At 47.7% G+C, this 18,515-nt stretch overlaps 1 protein-coding gene across 1 annotated transcript in view; it reads right to left on the bottom strand.

Annotated features, from left to right (window-relative positions):
- VAT1L (vesicle amine transport 1 like) overlaps positions 1-18,020 on the bottom strand; it is a 159,539-nt gene extending 141,519 nt beyond the window's left edge. Inside the window, exon 1 of the mRNA XM_066243322.1 lies at positions 17,679-18,020. Coding sequence (XP_066099419.1) covers positions 17,679-17,911 — 233 coding nt within the window. The 5' untranslated portion in view covers positions 17,912-18,020. The remainder of the gene's footprint in view (positions 1-17,678) is intronic.
- Positions 18,021-18,515: the final 495 nt, after the last annotated feature.

Genomic DNA, 18,515 nt, shown 5'->3' with positions numbered 1-18,515 from the left:
GAATGAGAAAGCACTCTCATGTCCTCTAGGACAGTCGAATTTTTTGATCCTAGTCCTGAGGATGCTGTTTACCCTTGTTAAATGTGGTCTTATTAGATTGCGTCCATCATTCCAATTTGCTTGGCTCTTTCTTGAATCCTAAATTCTTCTGTTCTTGGCTCTTCCTCCTGGATTTATATTCTCTGAACATGTGCTTATCAGGCCATTAACATCTTTGTACAAATTGCTGACAAAAATATTGGATGAGCTGTCACGTTCCTGGTTTCTGAGGGTGTTTGTGAAACTCATGAAGATGTCATGGAGAGAATTTAAAACACAAGACTGGCTGACAGGTGTTTTTTTTTTTGTTTGTGTTTTTGGGTTTTTTTTTTAAGATTTTATTTATTGACTTAGAGAGAAGAGAGAGAGAGAGAGAAATGGAAGAGGGGGAGAAGCAGGAAAAATCAACAAGTAATCGTTGCTTCTGATATGTGCCTTGACCAGGCAAGCCCAGAGTTTTGACCTGACGACCTCAGCATTCTAGGTCAATGCTTTTATCCACTGCACCACCACAGGTCGGGCTAGCTGACAGCTTTTAAGTTTCCTCGAATCATGAGTTCTTATGATTCTATGAATGATCTCTAAGACACTTTGAATTTGTATGTAACAAGTATTCAGGAGGACCATGAGGCCTCGCTCTCTGTAGGAGACGGGAGTTAACCCCTCTCTCCTCAGAGCAGGAACTGCTGACCACGCGGGGTGCAGCTTGACTGAGCCTCTGGTACAGCCAGTCTGCTGGATGCCTGTCTGGATCATCATGGCGTTTATTTTATTCTCATTTTTTCCAAAAATGTGCATGTCCTGGCCCCAACTCTGAGAGTCCCTTGAACCCACTCTCCTGTGCCATTAGCATAGAAAGAAATGGCTTCAGTGGCCCAACATCATCTGTGCACATGAAGAAGAATGTCCAGGAAGAGATGGACCATTTCTCACAGAGGGCTTTGTGACTAGTGTGAAGGGCCCTTAGGAAACTAGCAGATATCTCTGCAAACCCCTGTTCCAATTTCTCTGAGATGGACATGGGGAGAAAAAGGATTCTTTGTGGCTAGTAATCATAATAGATAACAGTTATGGAATGCTTACTACATATCAAGCATTATGTTAAATGCTTTATAAGCATGACCTTGTTTAATTTTTATAACAGCCACAATGATGCTTAGAGATAAATGATACCACCCACATTTACAGGGACAAAATCGAGGCACGTGGAGGTCACAAGGCCAAGTCCCAAAGCACATGCTGTGATTCCAGGGGCTTTGCCCTTGACTACTGTACTTTGCTCTCCTCTTGGGACACCATCACTCAGTCTTCCCAGTTACAAAGAGGGGATGCCTCAACTCATCGGTTCCATTGAACACTGGCTATATGCTGAATGCAGATTAGATACTGGGTATCCAAAGTTAACAAGGGCTCAGAATTCTCATGGGGAAATAGAGTCAGCAAAGCTGATTATGAAGCAGTGATGAGTGGTTTGTAGACATGATACAGAGTGCTCACACAGCTCTCAGAAGGCGTGCTAACACCCATGGAAGCCCATGAAGTCTAAACATTGACCCCCTAGGAAGGTTTTCCCAAAGAATTGTCCTACTCTTCCTATGCAAGCGTCAAAGCAGAATTTCATTCTTAGCTTTAGCTTTCTGACTCCTCTTCAGGCAGGTTGCTTGACCTCCTTGATTTCTTCATTTTTTCATCTAAACCTGGAATAGTAGCACACTCACCCTGTGGGACGTTGGTGTGGGTTGCATGTGATAGCACATGTAAAACAGAGTGCCTTACAGGACATGCTTGATAGGTGTGAGCTGTTATCATCATCACCTCCATCACCACCACCATTGTCATCACCACCACCACCACCACCGTCACTTCCATCATCACTATCACCCCCATTATTACCATCATCACCACCATCACTTCCATCACCTCCGTCACCACCATCATCACTACCACCATCACTTCCATCACCTCGGTCAGCACCACCATCACCACCATCACCATCATCATCATCACCACCATCATCACTACCACCATCACCACCATCACCACCATCACCATCATCATCATCATCACTACCATCATCACTACCACCATCACCACCATCACCATCATCATCATCACCACCATCATCACCACCACCATCACCACCATCATCACCACCACCATCACTACCACCATCACCATCACCACCACCATCACTACCACCATCATCATCAAGATCACGGAGAAGGTGCCATAGATCAGCTTTCCTGGGAAGCAGACTCTGAGACTCAGACTTGCATGCAGAAGGTCTAACAGGGAGGCTCTAGGGAGCAACAGCTGTATGTGTGTGGGGCATCTTGACTGGGAAGAGGGAGAAGACGAACACTAAAGTAGTAGTAAAATGGACTCAATGTCTCCACTGAAAATTTCAGAGCCAGGGATGTTCCCTCAAGTCACCATAAAACAAGGCAAGGGGACTGGACTTCTGTACCCCTACCTCAGCTAGTCATCAGATGAGAGCTGCCTGGGGTGGGAGGTGATGCAGCTTTCGGCAAGGGGGATAGTTCCCTGGGAGGGACACAGCCACAAGTCTCAGTACCCACCCCATCACTCCCAGTCGCTGGGAAAATGAAGGCCTGGTCCTAACAGGCTGTTCTGAGTGGTGAACCAGTGTCCACTACAAGAAGGGTGGTATGATCTCCCTTTCAGGGTTTTATTCCCTTGTGGTCAAGGAGAAGTTGTCACTGATGGTGAATATTTATAGAGTTCCTTTGCACAGTATTCCCTGAGGAGAAGAGGTCTAGGGGATCTTATCACGAATGCTGGGAAGGCAGTGAAGAGAATTAGATCTTTAAATTAAGACCTGGAAGAATGAGAGGAAGGGAAACAGAGGAATTGAAGAGATAAAATAATCAAAGAATAGATGGAGACAAAGATAAAAAAGAAGGGTAAAGGCAGATGAACTGTCAAAATGCATGCAGTGCAGATCTGAAATGTGGTCACTGCAAAAAAGAAATGGTAACTGTAACAGGGGAAGCCGTAGCTAACACTATGGTGGTAATCAATTCGCAATTAACAAATGTATCAAATCAACACCCTGTAGCCTTGAAACTTACATGGTATTTATTATATGTTAGTTGTATCTCAACACTGGGGGAAAAAGAAGAGCCTTTTACAGGGTTTTATAAACAATTTTCAGTTATTCAAAAAATATATGCAGGATTGGTAAATCGCTTGGGAAAAGCCATGAAAAATACTAGCTGCGGGCTTTCTGTGTGTCATCTGTGGGGAGTCAGAGAGCACAGGATGCTGGAAGGGGCCTGGGCATCAGGATAACACTGTCAAATTCCAAAGGGGAAATTTGCACTTCTCTCTGCTTGGTGCACATCCATGACCCGGCCTCCATGGCAGCCTCCACCGGCTGCAACAGGAGCACAAGAGCCGAATGCAAGGCTTGGCTCTGAGCAAGAGCAGCCCCGGCTGGTGTACCCTCCCTCATCCCTCTCTGGCTGCGGCTGTGATCGATCGTCAGCGCATCTAACTCCAGACCCAGATGGGCAGGGAGAAGCAGGTGTGTGTACTACTCTCTCATTTCCTCACTGCCCTTGCTAGAGTTTTCCTTTTTGTTTGTTCATCTCAGCTGATAACTTGCAAGTGCCTAAGACAACAGGCATTGATCTCAAAAGACCTTCTTCCCAATTCTTCTTTCTTTCCCCTTTTTGGGTTTGTTTGAGCACCTGTTTTGTTATCTCTAGACTGATACCAATCTGCTAAGAAAGGAAAAACACTCATTGTCTAAAGCAAGGACACCTTTTAGGCAAATCTCAAATGTTATCTTTCATTTGAAACCATCCAGAATTGTCCTCAATGAACCTCACGAGAGAGGAATCACCTGCCCCCAACCCCGTCAGAGGTTGGAAAGAGTGTGTTACGGATACTCAGACTCTCTTCCCCCCATTGCTGGTCCGTGAGTCCTGCCTCTGGTCCCCTCTGTGTCTGGCTACACATGAGCCTATGTCACGCTCTCCCTAACCACTGTTTGTTTAGATAAACAGACGACTGCTGCCATATGAGACACACGAAGTTCTTTGACATGGCCGATGTTTTTCATAACCTACTACTTTACTTATTAAGTAAATAATGCTTGTCGTTGTCTCACCTGGACTCCTTTAGCCATACAATCTGGATGGATAATGAGGGCACTATGGCTCGGGCTATAGTTATACAAGTCTCTTTTATTTCCTCTAAGAGAGGAACTATGTTCAGATAATATGTCTAAATTTGTATTCCAAACACATTTCAGGAGTATTTCAAACACAGAACAAAATGGCCAAGGGGATATATTAAGAATCTAAATATCAAGAGCCAGTTTTCAACAGAAACTGAAAAGCATGGTACAAATAGTCCAAAACAAGTTCTCCTTGAAGCCAAGACTAACCCCTTGATTTTTTGGACCTAGAGTCATTTATTTATTCTCAGTCTCTCCTGGGGACACAATGGGTATTTATTCCTAAGAAGGTTCTTGAAAAGGTTAAAATCTCTATGCTCCATCTTAGATGTTAACCAAATCATTGATCAACTTCAAACCAGTGCCTGGCAGTGGTCCGTTCCATAGAACATTCCATCTAATTCAATTTAAATCCAGCAGATCCTACATGGCTTAGGGCTTGGGGCTTGGCACCAGTGTTACAATAGTGACAATGACAACTGTGCTTCCCAGGACTTCAGAGATAAACAAACAAAGGGCTGCATAGTGTGACAGTTCCCCACAGGAGGTGGGGCAAGGGTCATAGGTAGAAGGGGGAGGGCGGTTATTAGCACACTTTGCAAGAATCGGGGAGGATCCCACAGGAGGATATCACTTAGGAATGGGTGTGTCCTTTGTCCCCATTCTCCCACCTCTCCAGCCTCATCCCGCCTCGCCACGGAGGGGACCAGGCAGTGTCAGGCAGTGCAAAGTGGTTATTGCTTGGGGGGGGGCAGGATCCCCACCGAGAAACAGTCCATTTTTGCTATCACCTGACAGTTATCCCCTATGTCATTGCTGCTGATATAAGCAGCGTTTTACAAACACAGTTGTTTTAACAGGGGACATGGGGCGAAGGCTAGGCAGCGATGTCTAATAAATAGGCCATTCTTCAGTGATAAAAATGTTGTGCATGTGTGTGCTGCCTACGGTGCCCGCTAGCCACACGGGATTACAGAACACCTATGATCTAGCTGGTGTGATTGAGGGACTGAATTTTTCATTTCAGTTCACTAATATTTACATGCATGTAATTAGCCTAGGAAGGAGGCAGCAGCAAAGTCACCATCCCGCTGTCTTCCCCACACACCGTGGGCACCTCCACAGCAGAGTGCTTTAAAACCCATTTTCCAGTGTTCACTGCTTAGCACGTGCTAGTCCCCGCAAACAACCGTCCCTCTACTGAAGGCATGATTAGGAAAACACAGAGGAGTGGCTGAAGCATTTCGTCCTGTCTGTCCTTCTCTTTTCTTCTCACTAAAGGGAATTATCTCAGAGCTGCGCCTGTCCGGCAGACAGCCTGGTGTGTACACTGACAGTGGTGGTGGTGGGGTGGGGGGGGAGAAGTAAGATCAAAGACCTGCGGACGGATGTGCTTTGGGGAGAGCAAAGATTTGCTCCTGAACATAAAAGAATAGGTGTGAAAGGTGAGCAGAGATAGACAGGAAAGACAAGAGATGGTGGGTGGGGGCTGAGAGTCTGAGGGAACTGGAAGAGCACAGGGCGGAGGTCTGGAGGTCCCAGGAGACCCTGGGCAGATGTAAGCGGAAGGAGATTTCTCAGAACTTGCTCGCTGCAGCACGGATGGATCCAGCTTTTGTGTTTCCTAAAGAGCCAGATAGAATTTGACAGTGCTTTTCAATTATGTTGGAAGTTGGGCTTCTATTCAAGAGCAAACAGGCCCGGCTACATCAAGGTCACGAAAGAAGGAGGAAAAGAATAGGAAAAGAAAGAAAGAAAAATGTTAAAGGAGCCAAAGAAAGAAGTCGAGTCTCCGGAAAGTGCTGCTAGCTGAGGATAAAGAGGGTTGAGGCTCCCAGGGGGTAAGAGGGTGAAAATCGCCTATTCTCTTCTTCTCCCTTGAAGTAGCAGCCCCAGGGGCATGGGCCGTCTCTGGGGTCACACCGAGAAGGTTCTCTCGAGGATCTGAAGGCAGATAAACCTGAAAGCACTGTTTCAGAGAGGTGGGCACATCCCTAGCTGGGTTACGCATCCCTGGTTCCGGTTCCGGCTGCCAAATGTTGAGTCAGAGTTTATTACAGGGTTCCTGATTGGAACCTTTTAGCAAGTTTAGTCAGGAGGATAAAGAGACTCCAATCACAAAGTCACTCAGATGAATCATAGGAACGGTAGATTTAATAGCATCTCATTAGCTGATTGAACTAGATGTAGCATAGATAAATGAAAAGCAATTCTTTCTAATCTTAGACAAGGGATTTTTTTTTTCTAAAGGAAATCTGTAACTTGATGGATAGTCTGTTTAAAGAAGCAAGGTGTCTGTGTTGGGAGGAAGCCGAGGGGCTGTGTCAAGGGCAGCTGAGAGCCTCATCAGAGTTCCCTGCAGAATTCAGACCATCTCGGCCAGTGAGGCTGCCCCAGGATATATACCTACTTGCATGAAGAGCAGAGAAGCCTTTTGGGGGAAAGGAGAAACAAAAACTCATCCTAAGGGAAATGTGAGGAAGTGAATATGAGCCTGGATGAAGAAGGTTGTGGCAGTGCAAGAGGAAGGCTTGATTCCGACTCTGGTGTTTGTCACTCTGTACTCAGGTCACCCTCTGCTCCAGGACCTTATGTCGATGGAAGGCGGAAGGAGACAAACCATGGCTCACCTCCCAGCTCTCTCTTCTTTATTAGTGGCATGATCTTTAACAAGTTATCATAGAGATTCCCCTAACACACTTCACCTAGTACCTGTGACACACAGAAAGTACTCAGCAAAGGTCATTAGGATAATAATGATGAGAAATAATTAGTGCCAAGAGTGTCATTATTAACTCCAAATAGCTGGCCTCTTAAATAGAGGCGGCATATGTTGCTTGGTAACCTGTGCTGGTTGGGAAAGAGGGCCACAGTCCAAGCGGAGGGCCGGACGCCCCTGCAGTGGTGAGGAAAAGGGAAAGACGTCCATGGCTTCAGTGTGTGGGAGGAGGAGCAGCCCCGAGCAGCGGGAGAGGCTCAGAATCATTGGGGGAGCCTGGAGGGCTGTTTCTGAGCGCTGTGCAGCAGCCCCTAGGGAACTCCTGCAACTAGTGGGAGTTACGGAAGGGTGGGGTTTGGGGTCCTGATACCTACCCAAGAAAGGTAAGGACAGAGTTACAGACATACTTTCTGTTTTTTGGGGTTTTTTTTACCCCAATAGTTAGAAATAGTTATTTATTTTCAAGTTTTATTGCGATATGGTTGACATTGTATTAGGTTAAAGTGTACAACATAATGATTTGATACATGCCTATAATGTGAAACGGTTCTCACAGTGCTAACTGTAAACTTAAGCATTGTGTTAACACCCAGGCGGTGGGCCCCAGGGTTCTCAGGTGTGTGGGCACACAGGAATGCCTGAGCATGTGCTGGAAGGGGGGTGGAACAACCACGTCAGAAGCCGCACCGTGGGTTCTCTCCAAGAGCCCGAGAGCCCTGGCCTCCAGCACTTGCCTCCAATGTAGATAAGGAGAAAATTACAGAGCTTCTTGAGAAGCCAGAAACCCACACTTCCCAGCCTGGAGAAAGTAGTTATTAGAGATGAACTTGGAATTTCAAGAGAACAGACCAAGTTAAGGAGAAGTAAATTGCCCTGAAAATATAGCTCCTTTAGCATCTTTGTAAGTTTCCCCTAAGAGACCTGTATGCTAGAGCAGTGGTCCCCAACCCCCAGGCCGTGGACTGGTACCGTGGGCTATTTGGTACCAGTCCACAGAGAAAGTATAAATAACTTACATTATTTCCGTTTTATTTATATTTAAGTCTGAACGATGTTTTATTTTTTAAAAATGACCAGATTCCCTCTGTTACATCTAAGACGCACTCTTGACGTTTGTCTCGGTCACATGATACATTTATCCGTCCCACCCTAAAGGCCGGTCTGTGAAAATATTTTCTGACATTATACCGGTCCGTGGCCCAAAAAAGGTTGGGGACCATTGTGCTAGAGAGATTTCAGCATCTTTTCAGAGAAAGCTGAGATGACAGAGGGGAGCTTGAAGCCACCCTGGCTTGGGATGGCCGCTGATTGTATTAGGAAAGTCACATTTACAAGTTAAATGGCAACTTCTGCAGAAATGCACACCTAATGTTCTGGGAAATGTCAGTAATATATTCACTCATCCTCCAAAAATGTATTGAGTGCCTACTGTTAACCAAGCAGCAGGCTTGGCATTCATCAGTAAATGAAAATGGAGAAAGCTTCTGGAATTTCCAAGATTACCAGAGATTTAAAAGCTGATGGGCCTCCAAGTTGAAGATCTCATATATGTTATTTAATACGGTTCAGTAACTCTGTGCTGAGAAATGTTCAGTGCCGGGATGGAGAACAGAGCTGTCTTCTCCAATCCCCTCTCTGCTCCTTCAGCTTTCCTGGTGCGGAAGTCTCTTATCCCCCATGACGGCTTCCATTTCGATCAGTTCAGCATGTTTCTTACTCCTCTGTCTTGTCTTGTGGTAACTGTCCTCCATTCCTTTTGGGGTGTCTACCCCCACCCCAACACATGCACACGCATGCGCGCGCGCGCACACACACACACACACACACACACTTTATGTGTTCTTGGTGGAGCTATCAATTGTGATGCCCCAATCTCTCCTTTGGGCCAGAAAGAGAGAGATGCAGGGGCTGGTATGTGAGTCACAACGGGCCAATCAGATTCCTTCCTTGACATATGGAAATTGGGAGGAAAAGTTTCTTCACACCAGGTATTGTTAACCCTGCACCAGGCAGCTGGAGCAAAGGGCTGCCATCTTTTCTAGTCCCGAGAAGGAAGCTCAGTGCAGAGGGGGCACCTGAAGCTAACTCACGAGGAAGAGAAGATTAAAGATGGAAGGGAAAGGGAGGGAAGAGCCAAGAACTCCAGCAACAAATTCATCATGGTGGTCAGCATGGCCAAAATAAAGAAAGAAGAAGTCAGGGCAGAGTGACTGGTCTTCCTTTTGAAGATAACTAAGTCTGGCCCGTTTCTGACACACAGTAGGAGCATGATGAATTTGGGTTTTCTTTCCTCTTTTTTTTTTTTTCAGGAATACATCTGGATCTTCTTGCTTATGTCACGGCCTAGTGGCAGTTTTTATCTAGGCCACTTTTGGTGTTAGGGTATAAGACACATGGAATCTAAATAGGAACTCTATTCAGCAAACTTTATGAAGTATGGAGGAAATTTCTAATGTCTTATTTCTTTGCATTTCTTCTCCACCATTAATACATATTAAACACATACTATCTGACAAAAGACTTCATTCAGTCAATAAATATTAAATGCGTCCATATCATTGCCAGGTATTTCAGATGCATTACATTTTATTGTCACACACACAAAATTATGCCCCACAGATATTATCACAGACCCATATCTCAGATGAGAAAACTGAAGTTTTAAAAGACTAAATTCTTTTCCTACGGTTATAGAGGTTGCTACGATGACCAGACCCAAGGTTTGAATCCAGGTCTATCTCACTTATAATAACAGTAACTCTTTTATAACCAAAAAATCATCCTGCGTGCCATCCAATTTGTGTGTACAGTTCCTGTCTAAGAAATAAATCATTATCATTCCTCTCACAGGAGAGAATTATCCTACACTAGGCTCTGGGGACCGCATCCATTTAGAGAAGTCAGGGGTAAAAGGAACTAACACGCTATTTTGCCGAGGGAGTTCACAGCTCCTGAACAATGCTGGGAGGAGGCTAGGCTAAGGGGTCAAGGGTCACTCGCTGAAGAAGATTGAGGTCAGAAGCTCACTGCATTCTCTGATCAAGAAAATATTACATTTAAAGATGAAACAGTCCCCTTCACTGAAGCATCTGTTTTGTCTCCTGGGCCTTCAGACTTTAAATTTACTCATTTTAATACCGTGGCTCCAACCGATCTTCTGTGTGAGAACACACACAGAGGAATCAGACTAATTTGAGATTACATGCCCGCTGCCCTTTCCGATGAGGAGTCTCTTCTTGCTTCTAATTAAACTTTTTCTTCCGTGACAAATGCCAGGATACCAAAAAAGATCCCTATTAAAGATGAGAAGTGTCAGAAACTTGGGGCTGGCTGGAGGGGGGGGCTATTTTCCCATGCCTGGCTGAGTCCTGCTGTCAGTGTTGAATGTCAGTGATGTGCCAGAAAGGTCATGGATTTTGGTTCCTGTCAATGAGAGTGAGCCAGACTCCAGAGGCTGGACTGTCTCTGCACAGCTTGCTCTCAGAGAAACCACTGCTGCCACTCATGGGTGGGCATGCAGACAACTGGTGTGAGGGTAGCACAACTGGTGTGATCAGTTCAAATCCATTCCCAACCCTGGGAATAAGATTCGAAAGCCAGCAGCACCCTATGTTGTCTGGTGGGAGGACAAGGAACAAGTCGATGGCATCAAGTCCTCATTCTGTCTTTCCCAGCCCGAGTGACATAGGAAGGGATGTAACCTTTATTGAGGACCCACTGTAGGCAAAGAACAGCCTGTAAACAGCAGCCTGATAATGATACAGGCACTAGTGACTGTATCAGGACTTCACGGACTCTCAGCTGGTCTCCATAACAATACCAAAAAGTGGGTATTATCACCAAGGTGGTGGCGTGGGCAAGTAGAAAGTGTTGTTTGCTCATGACCACACTGCCATGGAGTGGCAGAGTGAGAGTCTGCACTCACATCTGTTGTAGTGTCTCGCTGTTTGCACACCATCTCCGAGTCCCAGGGTTTTCTCTTCGGTAGTAAGGGCAATAACCCCATGGAGTTGTGGGGGGTCAGCTGAAAAGTGGACGAGAATATTAGGCTTTGTTCCCGCCAAGATGCTGTGAGTAGCAGGTAGGCTGAGCATCCATCATCATCAGTCATCATCCCCTTTGCCCAATACGGGACACCTGCCCTTGGTCTCTCACTAGTGCCTGTATCATTATCTTATCAGGCTGCTGTTTACAGGAATGTACTATATGTCAAATGTTTGACACTTCCCTTTTCTATGAAGTGGAAGAATCACTGATTCTGGGCTTCCTTTCTTTCGTTGAATTGTGGGGAGACAAGGAGTCCATTCCATTATTGGTTAAAGAGCAGATATTGTCACTCTCCCCAGCCCTCACCAGTGAGAACAGAGTTAACGGGCATATGCAAACTTGAATGAATAAGGAAGAACCCTGAGGTAGCATCTCCACCTTCCCATCACCAAGTGGGGCTCAGTGTGACTCAGCGCAGTCACCCTTCCCCGTCAAATCCTGACATCTCCATCCAACACGGAGTGACTCAGAATAATGTCTTCCAATCCCTGAGCCAGAGTGGCTCCTGGCTTGGGTATTAGACACACGCCAAGCAATTTCTCAGTTTTACAAACATCTGTGCCACTTAACCTCATGCGCTCCATTTGTTTACTTGATAAACACAGGGAAAATCATATTGGCCATATATCCTTGTGTTGACCTTATCAGTGACAGACAGTTCAATGCTGTGTTATGTGGGGACATCCTACACTTCAGCTGCCAGTGTAGTAATAGCCAAACTGAGGCAAAGGGAGCACAGAAAGGAACTCGAATGCCTTGAGTGGATCCGAGTGGTGACTGTACTTAATGAGCATGGGTATTCTGGTCAAGGGTTATAACATGAATCCTCAAAACATCTCACACATCAGAAGTGGAGAGAGGGAAAGTAATTGTGGTACAGAAACACATTTTTGGGGGGGCAGGATGGCACTGTGCAACTCTGTCTTATTAGTTACACTTTAAGTCGGCCGCATGCAGTCGTGGTTCTCTCTCTGCATTCCTGATGCTTTGTCTGCCTGGTGTGTCTCTTGGTTTCTCATCGTCTCTTTGTTCTCTCTTTCTCTTTCTCTCTCCCCCGTGCCTTTGTCACTGTGTCTCTCTGATTTTCCAACTCCCAAATGTAAAGAGTCCAGGAACAAAGCAGAACTTGGATTTTTACTCCGCTCTTAATGCTAGTTTCCTCCCATATCTCCAATATATTATACTTCACCCTCATTATATATATATGGTGCCATCAATGTGTTGGCTTCCTTTACTGTGGCCTGCCCTCAGCCCATTTTCAGATCAGCCAATGGAGCCATGGCTGGCCGGGACCATTTTTCATACAATTGGTCTTATTCCAGCAGTTTCACGAGGCCTGTTGCTGTAAATCATTCTGGGAAAATAAACGTCCCCAACCTATTAGCGCCCCTCACCACAAGCCAACTGGAGCCACAGACCAGACAAGACTTGTTAATGGCCACTTAAATAAATTCCAGCAGCCCAACCTGGAGACCCTCAGGCTCAGATCCTACTAGCTCCTTCCCAAGAGGAGCTCTCCTGCAACAAGACTGCTGACAGCAAGGGTGTAGATCTGTTCTTTATCAGTGGGGGGGCCACACACCTGGTTTGCCTATTCCAGTTCGCTCCTCTAGTCCTAGAGTAATTGTCTTAGTGCCCCTTTCAAAAAAAGGTGCCAGTTCAAATGATAAACTATAGAGAATGTCTGTGGAAACCAAAGATAATAGTTCAAATGATAATAGGTATCATTTACCAACCACTTGCTACATGCCAGGCATGACCAGAAGGTCCCTATGCACTGGATCTCCATTACAGCACTACAAAGGGAGGTGCTGCTATTATCTCCATCTTATAGGAGACTGAGGTTTACAAGAGTAAGCCACACGTGCAAGGTTAACCAGTGCAGAGAGCAGGCTGTGCCTCGCCCCACCCATTTTACTAGGCAGCGCACCCATCCACCCCACTGCTGGGAGGGCTGGCTGCTTGCTCGGAGCAGTCCCCTACGCTGCTTCCCCACTTGCAAGGGGAACTGCCCTCGGTCACACAGAAGCCACCTCTGTTTGAAAAGTCCCATGCCCCCACACAGGAAATGGCCCACAGCCCAAAACGAACTGAAGAACAACGCAGGAAGGAGGGTCAGTGTAGGAATATGAAAGACTTCCCCCGTTGCCTCTAGGTCAGATTGAGTCCGTGGCAGGACTCATGCTCCAGACTCCCGATGGGCTCCAGCAGAAACCAAATCCTTCCTCAGCTTCTCGCTCCTCTTGCTCCCACTCTCCAGAAAGCATCCTCGATTGACCACTTTTATAAAGCATCCTCGTCTCGGTCCTGGCCGGTTGGCTCAGTGGTAGAGCATTGGCCTGGCGTGTGGGAGTCCTGGGTTCAATTCCCAGCCAGGGCACACAGGAGAAGCGCCCATCTGCTTCTCCACCCCTCCCCCTCTCCTTCCTCTCTGTCTCTCTCTTCCCCTCCCGCAGCCAAGGCTCCATTGAAGCAAAGTTGGCCTGGGCGCTGGGGATGGCTCTGTGGCCTCTACCTCAGACGCTAGAATGGCTCTGGTTGCAACAGAGCAACCCCCGGATGGGCAGAGCATCGCCCCCTGGTGGGCATGCCGGGTGGATCCCAATCGGGCACATGCGGGAGTATGTCTGACTGCCTCCCCGTTTCCAACTTCAAAAAAATACAAAAAAAAAAAAAAAAGAAAAAAGAAAGAAAGCATCCTCCTCTCAGGCTCCACTCCCAGGAACCAGACCTGAGACACCCAGTTAGCAAGTGGCAGAGCTGGGACTCACATCTAGGAAGGTCTTAATTTTAATCATTAAGCAGATGTGACATGATGTTGCCTAATTATATAAGTGATTGAAATGATAGCCTCCAAGTTATCAAGCTGCCAAGAGCTCTGTCATATAGGCACAGTGACGACAAGAGTCACAACAATAGCTACGATTTATTTAGCACCCACAGTGGACCAGTCTCTTTCTTGCATCTGATCCTCTCAACACCGTGAAATTCACCTTATTCTCCTCATTTTGCGGCCAAAGCCTGGAAAGCTCTGAGAGGTTAAGAGACAGGTCCACTGATGTTACACAGAAAGTGGTGTTGGCCCTGGCTGGTTGGCTCAGTGGTAGAGCGTCAGCCTGGTGTGCGGAAGTCCCGGGTTCGATTTCCGGCCAGGGCACACAGGAGAAGTGCTCATCTGCTTCTCCACCCCTCCCCCTCTCCTTCCTCTCTGTCTCTCTCTTCCCCTCCCGCAGCCAAAGCTCCATTGGAGCAAAAATGGCCTGGGCGCTGGGGATGGCTCTGTGGCCTCTGCCCCAGGCGCTAGAATGACTCTGATTGCGGCAGAGCGAGGCCCTGGATGGGCAGAGCATCGCCCCCTGGTGGGCGTGCCAGGTGGATCCCAGTCGGGCACATGCGGGAGTCTGTCTGACTGCCTCCCGTTTCCAGCTTCAGAAAAATACAAAAAAAAAAAAAAAAAAGAAAAGAAACTGGTGTAACATCCATCCACATCCATCTTTCTCCAAAGGCCACTTGCTTCTTCCATTTGGCTGCTTAAATCACTTGCTGTGTAAATTGTTCAATGAATGGTTGATGAAATGGGTTCCCCATCAAAGCTGGAGTTCTTGTAACAATTTAGACAGAAAACTCTCCTATCCCTCCTATCCCTTAGTCCCCAGGGTGGTTCTTTTGAGCTGTATTTGACCATCATATATCCACTTTAGGGGAAAAACCATATTACTTTGGAAACAGCCAGAGTGTTCCTTTGAAATATCAAAAGATCAAAGGAGCTGCATTCACTGAAAAGGGGAAAGCAAGCTTACCTCCCAGAGGTCTGCCGAGGTAAGTCACATTTCTTGTGGCTTTACCATGGAGAGTGACAAAACAGAATAAAAGGAAAACATAAAGAGTTTTAAGGAGAGACAGACCAGGATTCAAATCCTAACTCTACTACTATCTGTGTGATGTTTTTAGCAAATTACTCAATCTCTCCAAGCCCCAAGTGGCTCTACCATGATACCTATCTCACTGGACCATAAATGAGAGGGTGCAGGTAAGATATCATATGTATTCCCCCACCTCTTCTCTTCCATTTCTATAAAATTTAGAGAGAACCCAACTTGGCCCTTCATTCTAGGTTGGAATACTATTTCAGATGGACTATGTTTTATTCCCAAGCAAAAGCGTATCCTAGTTGATAAAAAGGTTTCCATGAAAAATAGAGAGCAGATAAAAGGGGGACCTTCATGCACGAGGCCATCAACTGATTCATAAAAATACAGAATGAGTCATCCTGACTTCCAAGGCTAACCTTACAATCAGTGGGCATCTTTGGCCAGTCAGTCCCACCACAGTGGAGGAGGAGGGACCCAGCGGGCAATCTTCACAAACCTGTTCCAATCCCCTCTCACAAAACCGATTAACTCTGCTTCTGGCTTGGTGAAATGGAAATCAATCTGGGACCTTTGCAATACTGTATTCCAAATGCTCCCTGGGGCCTGGCTGGCTTTCTGAACAATTGAGGTGGGGGATCTGCAGTGATTCCTGTGTGTGTGTGTGTTTATGTGTGTGTGTGTGTGTGTGTGTGTGTGTGTGCGTGCGCGTGCATGCGCAGCGCGCACACATACAGCTCAATGAAGAACAGCATTATGTGTCTGGCTTTAAAAAAATCAATCTCCTAGCCTTCATCTTGACATTTATTATTTCAAAATGCTTCAACTCCTATCAGCATTTGTGCACTTAGTGTAAGGCTAGGCAACCCAGACCTACTGGCATCACAGATGATGCTCTTTTCTTTAAAAAGTAGCTTCAACATTTTCACTCCCTGGATACAAACCCTGTTGGAGTCCTAGAACCCAATCCTCAATGTGGATAGAGTCATAAATTATCCATATGTACACACACACACACACACACACACACTATCTTTGATTGATGGTTAAGGAGGGTGAGTTATCAATACACAGTTTTAACTTTACTAGGCATTCTTTTCCATCAGCAAATGAAGAAAGTCATGATGCAACAGTCCACCTCCAAATGTCTTTCCTCAATCCATTCATTCCGCAATAACTTATCTAGAAGGTACTATGCCGTGCATTGGGGATTCATCTGTGCAAAGGGCCGACATAAGCTCTGCCGTCAGGGATCAACCAGCTTGGCATAGCAAGAGTTAACAAAACAGAACTGCACAGGAGCCCCAGTTTGCAAAAGCTTCTTCCCTTGCCCTGAATTCCCCAGGGAGAGGCCCACGAGAGTCCCTTTTAGAGTCAAGCATGACCAGCTACATATATGCAGAGTAAGCCAGAGACCGGCGCCTGCTTCTCTCACCAGCTGCCTTCCAGTCTGGCAAATGAAACCTGCACCTGCTCTCAAAATAGCAAGGGCAGGGGACTCTCCTTTGCCTTTCTCCTGCCTTTAGATGCGGTCCCAGAATTTGGGCTTGGGCCTCTAACCTGGGAACCGTTCAGTTCAGCCGGCTGCTATGTTAAGGAGCAGTGTCTGTCGGGGGATCTAAACCATACAGATGGGAAAGGACAGGCCCATCTGTGTGGACAGCAAGTTCCTCTTCTGAGCTCGCCAGTCTGCTAATAGAGAACTCAGAGAACTGGGTCCAGTGAACACTCCAGGTGAGCCCTCCCCTCAGAAATACAGGGAAATGATCCTATAGTGACAGCAATCAGAGAGGCTTAAATACTCCCCCCCGGGGGGGGGGATCCCAACTCCGGTGCATCTGAGGACCTCCCCCCACCCCCCAGAAGGAGTGGGGGATAGAAGGGCACTCAGATTAATGAGCTCCATCTGAGACAGGAGCACGAGTTCAGAGATGATTGATCAGGTTTGGGTTTTTTTCTCCTTCTCTTCCGAGAAAGACAGAAGATGCTAGTGGGGATGAGGGAGTGTTAGACTTCAGCCTTGACCTCACCCCCTACCAAGCTTAGATGCTTGGTACCCATCTCCCGGCTTCCCAGTTCCTTGCCCCAATCCGGGCCACAAAGAGGGAAGTGTGCAGGAGCTGGGAGGAAGGACCCATTTCCCCAGCCCTGCATCCCGTCCCCAGCCCCATCAGGACGTCACGCACAGGTTACAAAGATCGATGATCAAATCCTGGCCATGGCACTTAGTGGTGGCAGTGTGATCTTGGGCAAATCACTCACTCTCTGCGCCCTGCTTTCCGTACCTGTGACGGCAATGCTGATGGTACCTAACTCCCAGGAAGCATTAAATAAGATCGCTCACATAAAACTCTAAAAATGATGACTGGTACACAGTAAGCTAGCGGCTACTATTATTTTTTTTTTAACTGTGTCACCATCAAACCCCCTATCCTGGCGGCTGCTCCCACAGCGCAATCTGCCAGACCCTGAGTGCTGGTCGCCACCATCCACCCCTCGCGTCCCCTCCAGAGAGCACACAGTCTCCTCTCGTCACCCCTAGATCTGGCTTGGGGAGGAGAAGGACCACTTCTCAGCATCCTCCCCAGTATTGGCGGCGGCTGGCGGCGGGGAGGTTCTGAGACCCGGGTCAGGGTGCGGAGAGAGGCGCCCGCGGCTGAGACACCCCCGTCAGCGTCCCCGCCGAGCTCTGTCACCTCCTCCCTGGGAGCGCCGAGCGCGCAAAGACGCTCTGCCACCTCCTCCCCGGAGCGCCGAGCGCGCAAAGAGAGAGAAAGAGAGAAAGGCGCGGATACTGGACCAGGCTTTGACGCGGATCTTGAGCTCGCCGTCCTGCGGCTCGGGCATGGCCTTCCTGGTGACCCGCAGCTTGTTGAGCCCCCCGAAGCCTGTCAGCACCACGGCGCGCATCTCCTGGGCGTCCCCGAGTCGGTGCGAGCCGCCGCCGCCGCCGCCCTCCGCCGGCTCCTTGCCTGCCTCCTTCTCGATCATTTGCTCCGTCTCTTCCGCCTTCTCCACGCCTTCCTTGGCCATGGCGCGAGCGGGCGCGGGGCGCACGGGCTTCAGCGGCTGCGGTGCGGGGGGCTCGGAGCTCCTCTCCCGCGGGTTCCTCCTGTTGAATGTGGGATGCTCGGCTGTGCAATGGCTGCAGCCTCTGCGAGTGGCTCCGCGGTCCACAGCCTCCGCCGTAATCTTCGCAAGAGCCGCGCCAGCGCTCGCTCCCCTCCTCTCTTCCTTGCCAAACCAAGCCTCAACTCCAGTTTTCAAACCAGTCTTAAACTAGGATCTTGATCGCAGCCCCAGAGCCAGATTTCTCCAAAATTTGTGGATAAAACATATAGAAAGGCTTCCGTGTCCTCCGTGGTGAACGCGGTACTTGGTTATATACGGCACAGGCTCGGGGCCTTGAAATGGACAGAAACGAATGCCTGGGCCTGGAGGATACCTCCCCGCGACGTGGTTGCCTCCTCTGCCACCGATCTTTGAGAGCCCACAGGATACACAGGAAATTGGGCTGTTCCCCAAACCGCAGGTCCTGGCTGGAAAGGCAGAGAGGTTCGGGAAGCAGGACGCACGAGATTCTGCACTCATCTGAAGAGTCCAAACTCAGACTCGTTTTGCTCGGGACATCCTGGGT

This window comes from Saccopteryx bilineata, chromosome 9 (assembly GCF_036850765.1).
Source record: "Saccopteryx bilineata isolate mSacBil1 chromosome 9, mSacBil1_pri_phased_curated, whole genome shotgun sequence".
Taxonomy (NCBI): Eukaryota; Metazoa; Chordata; class Mammalia; order Chiroptera; family Emballonuridae; genus Saccopteryx; species Saccopteryx bilineata.
Note: the sequence above shows the minus strand (reverse complement) of the source record. Positions and strands in the feature narration are given on the sequence as shown.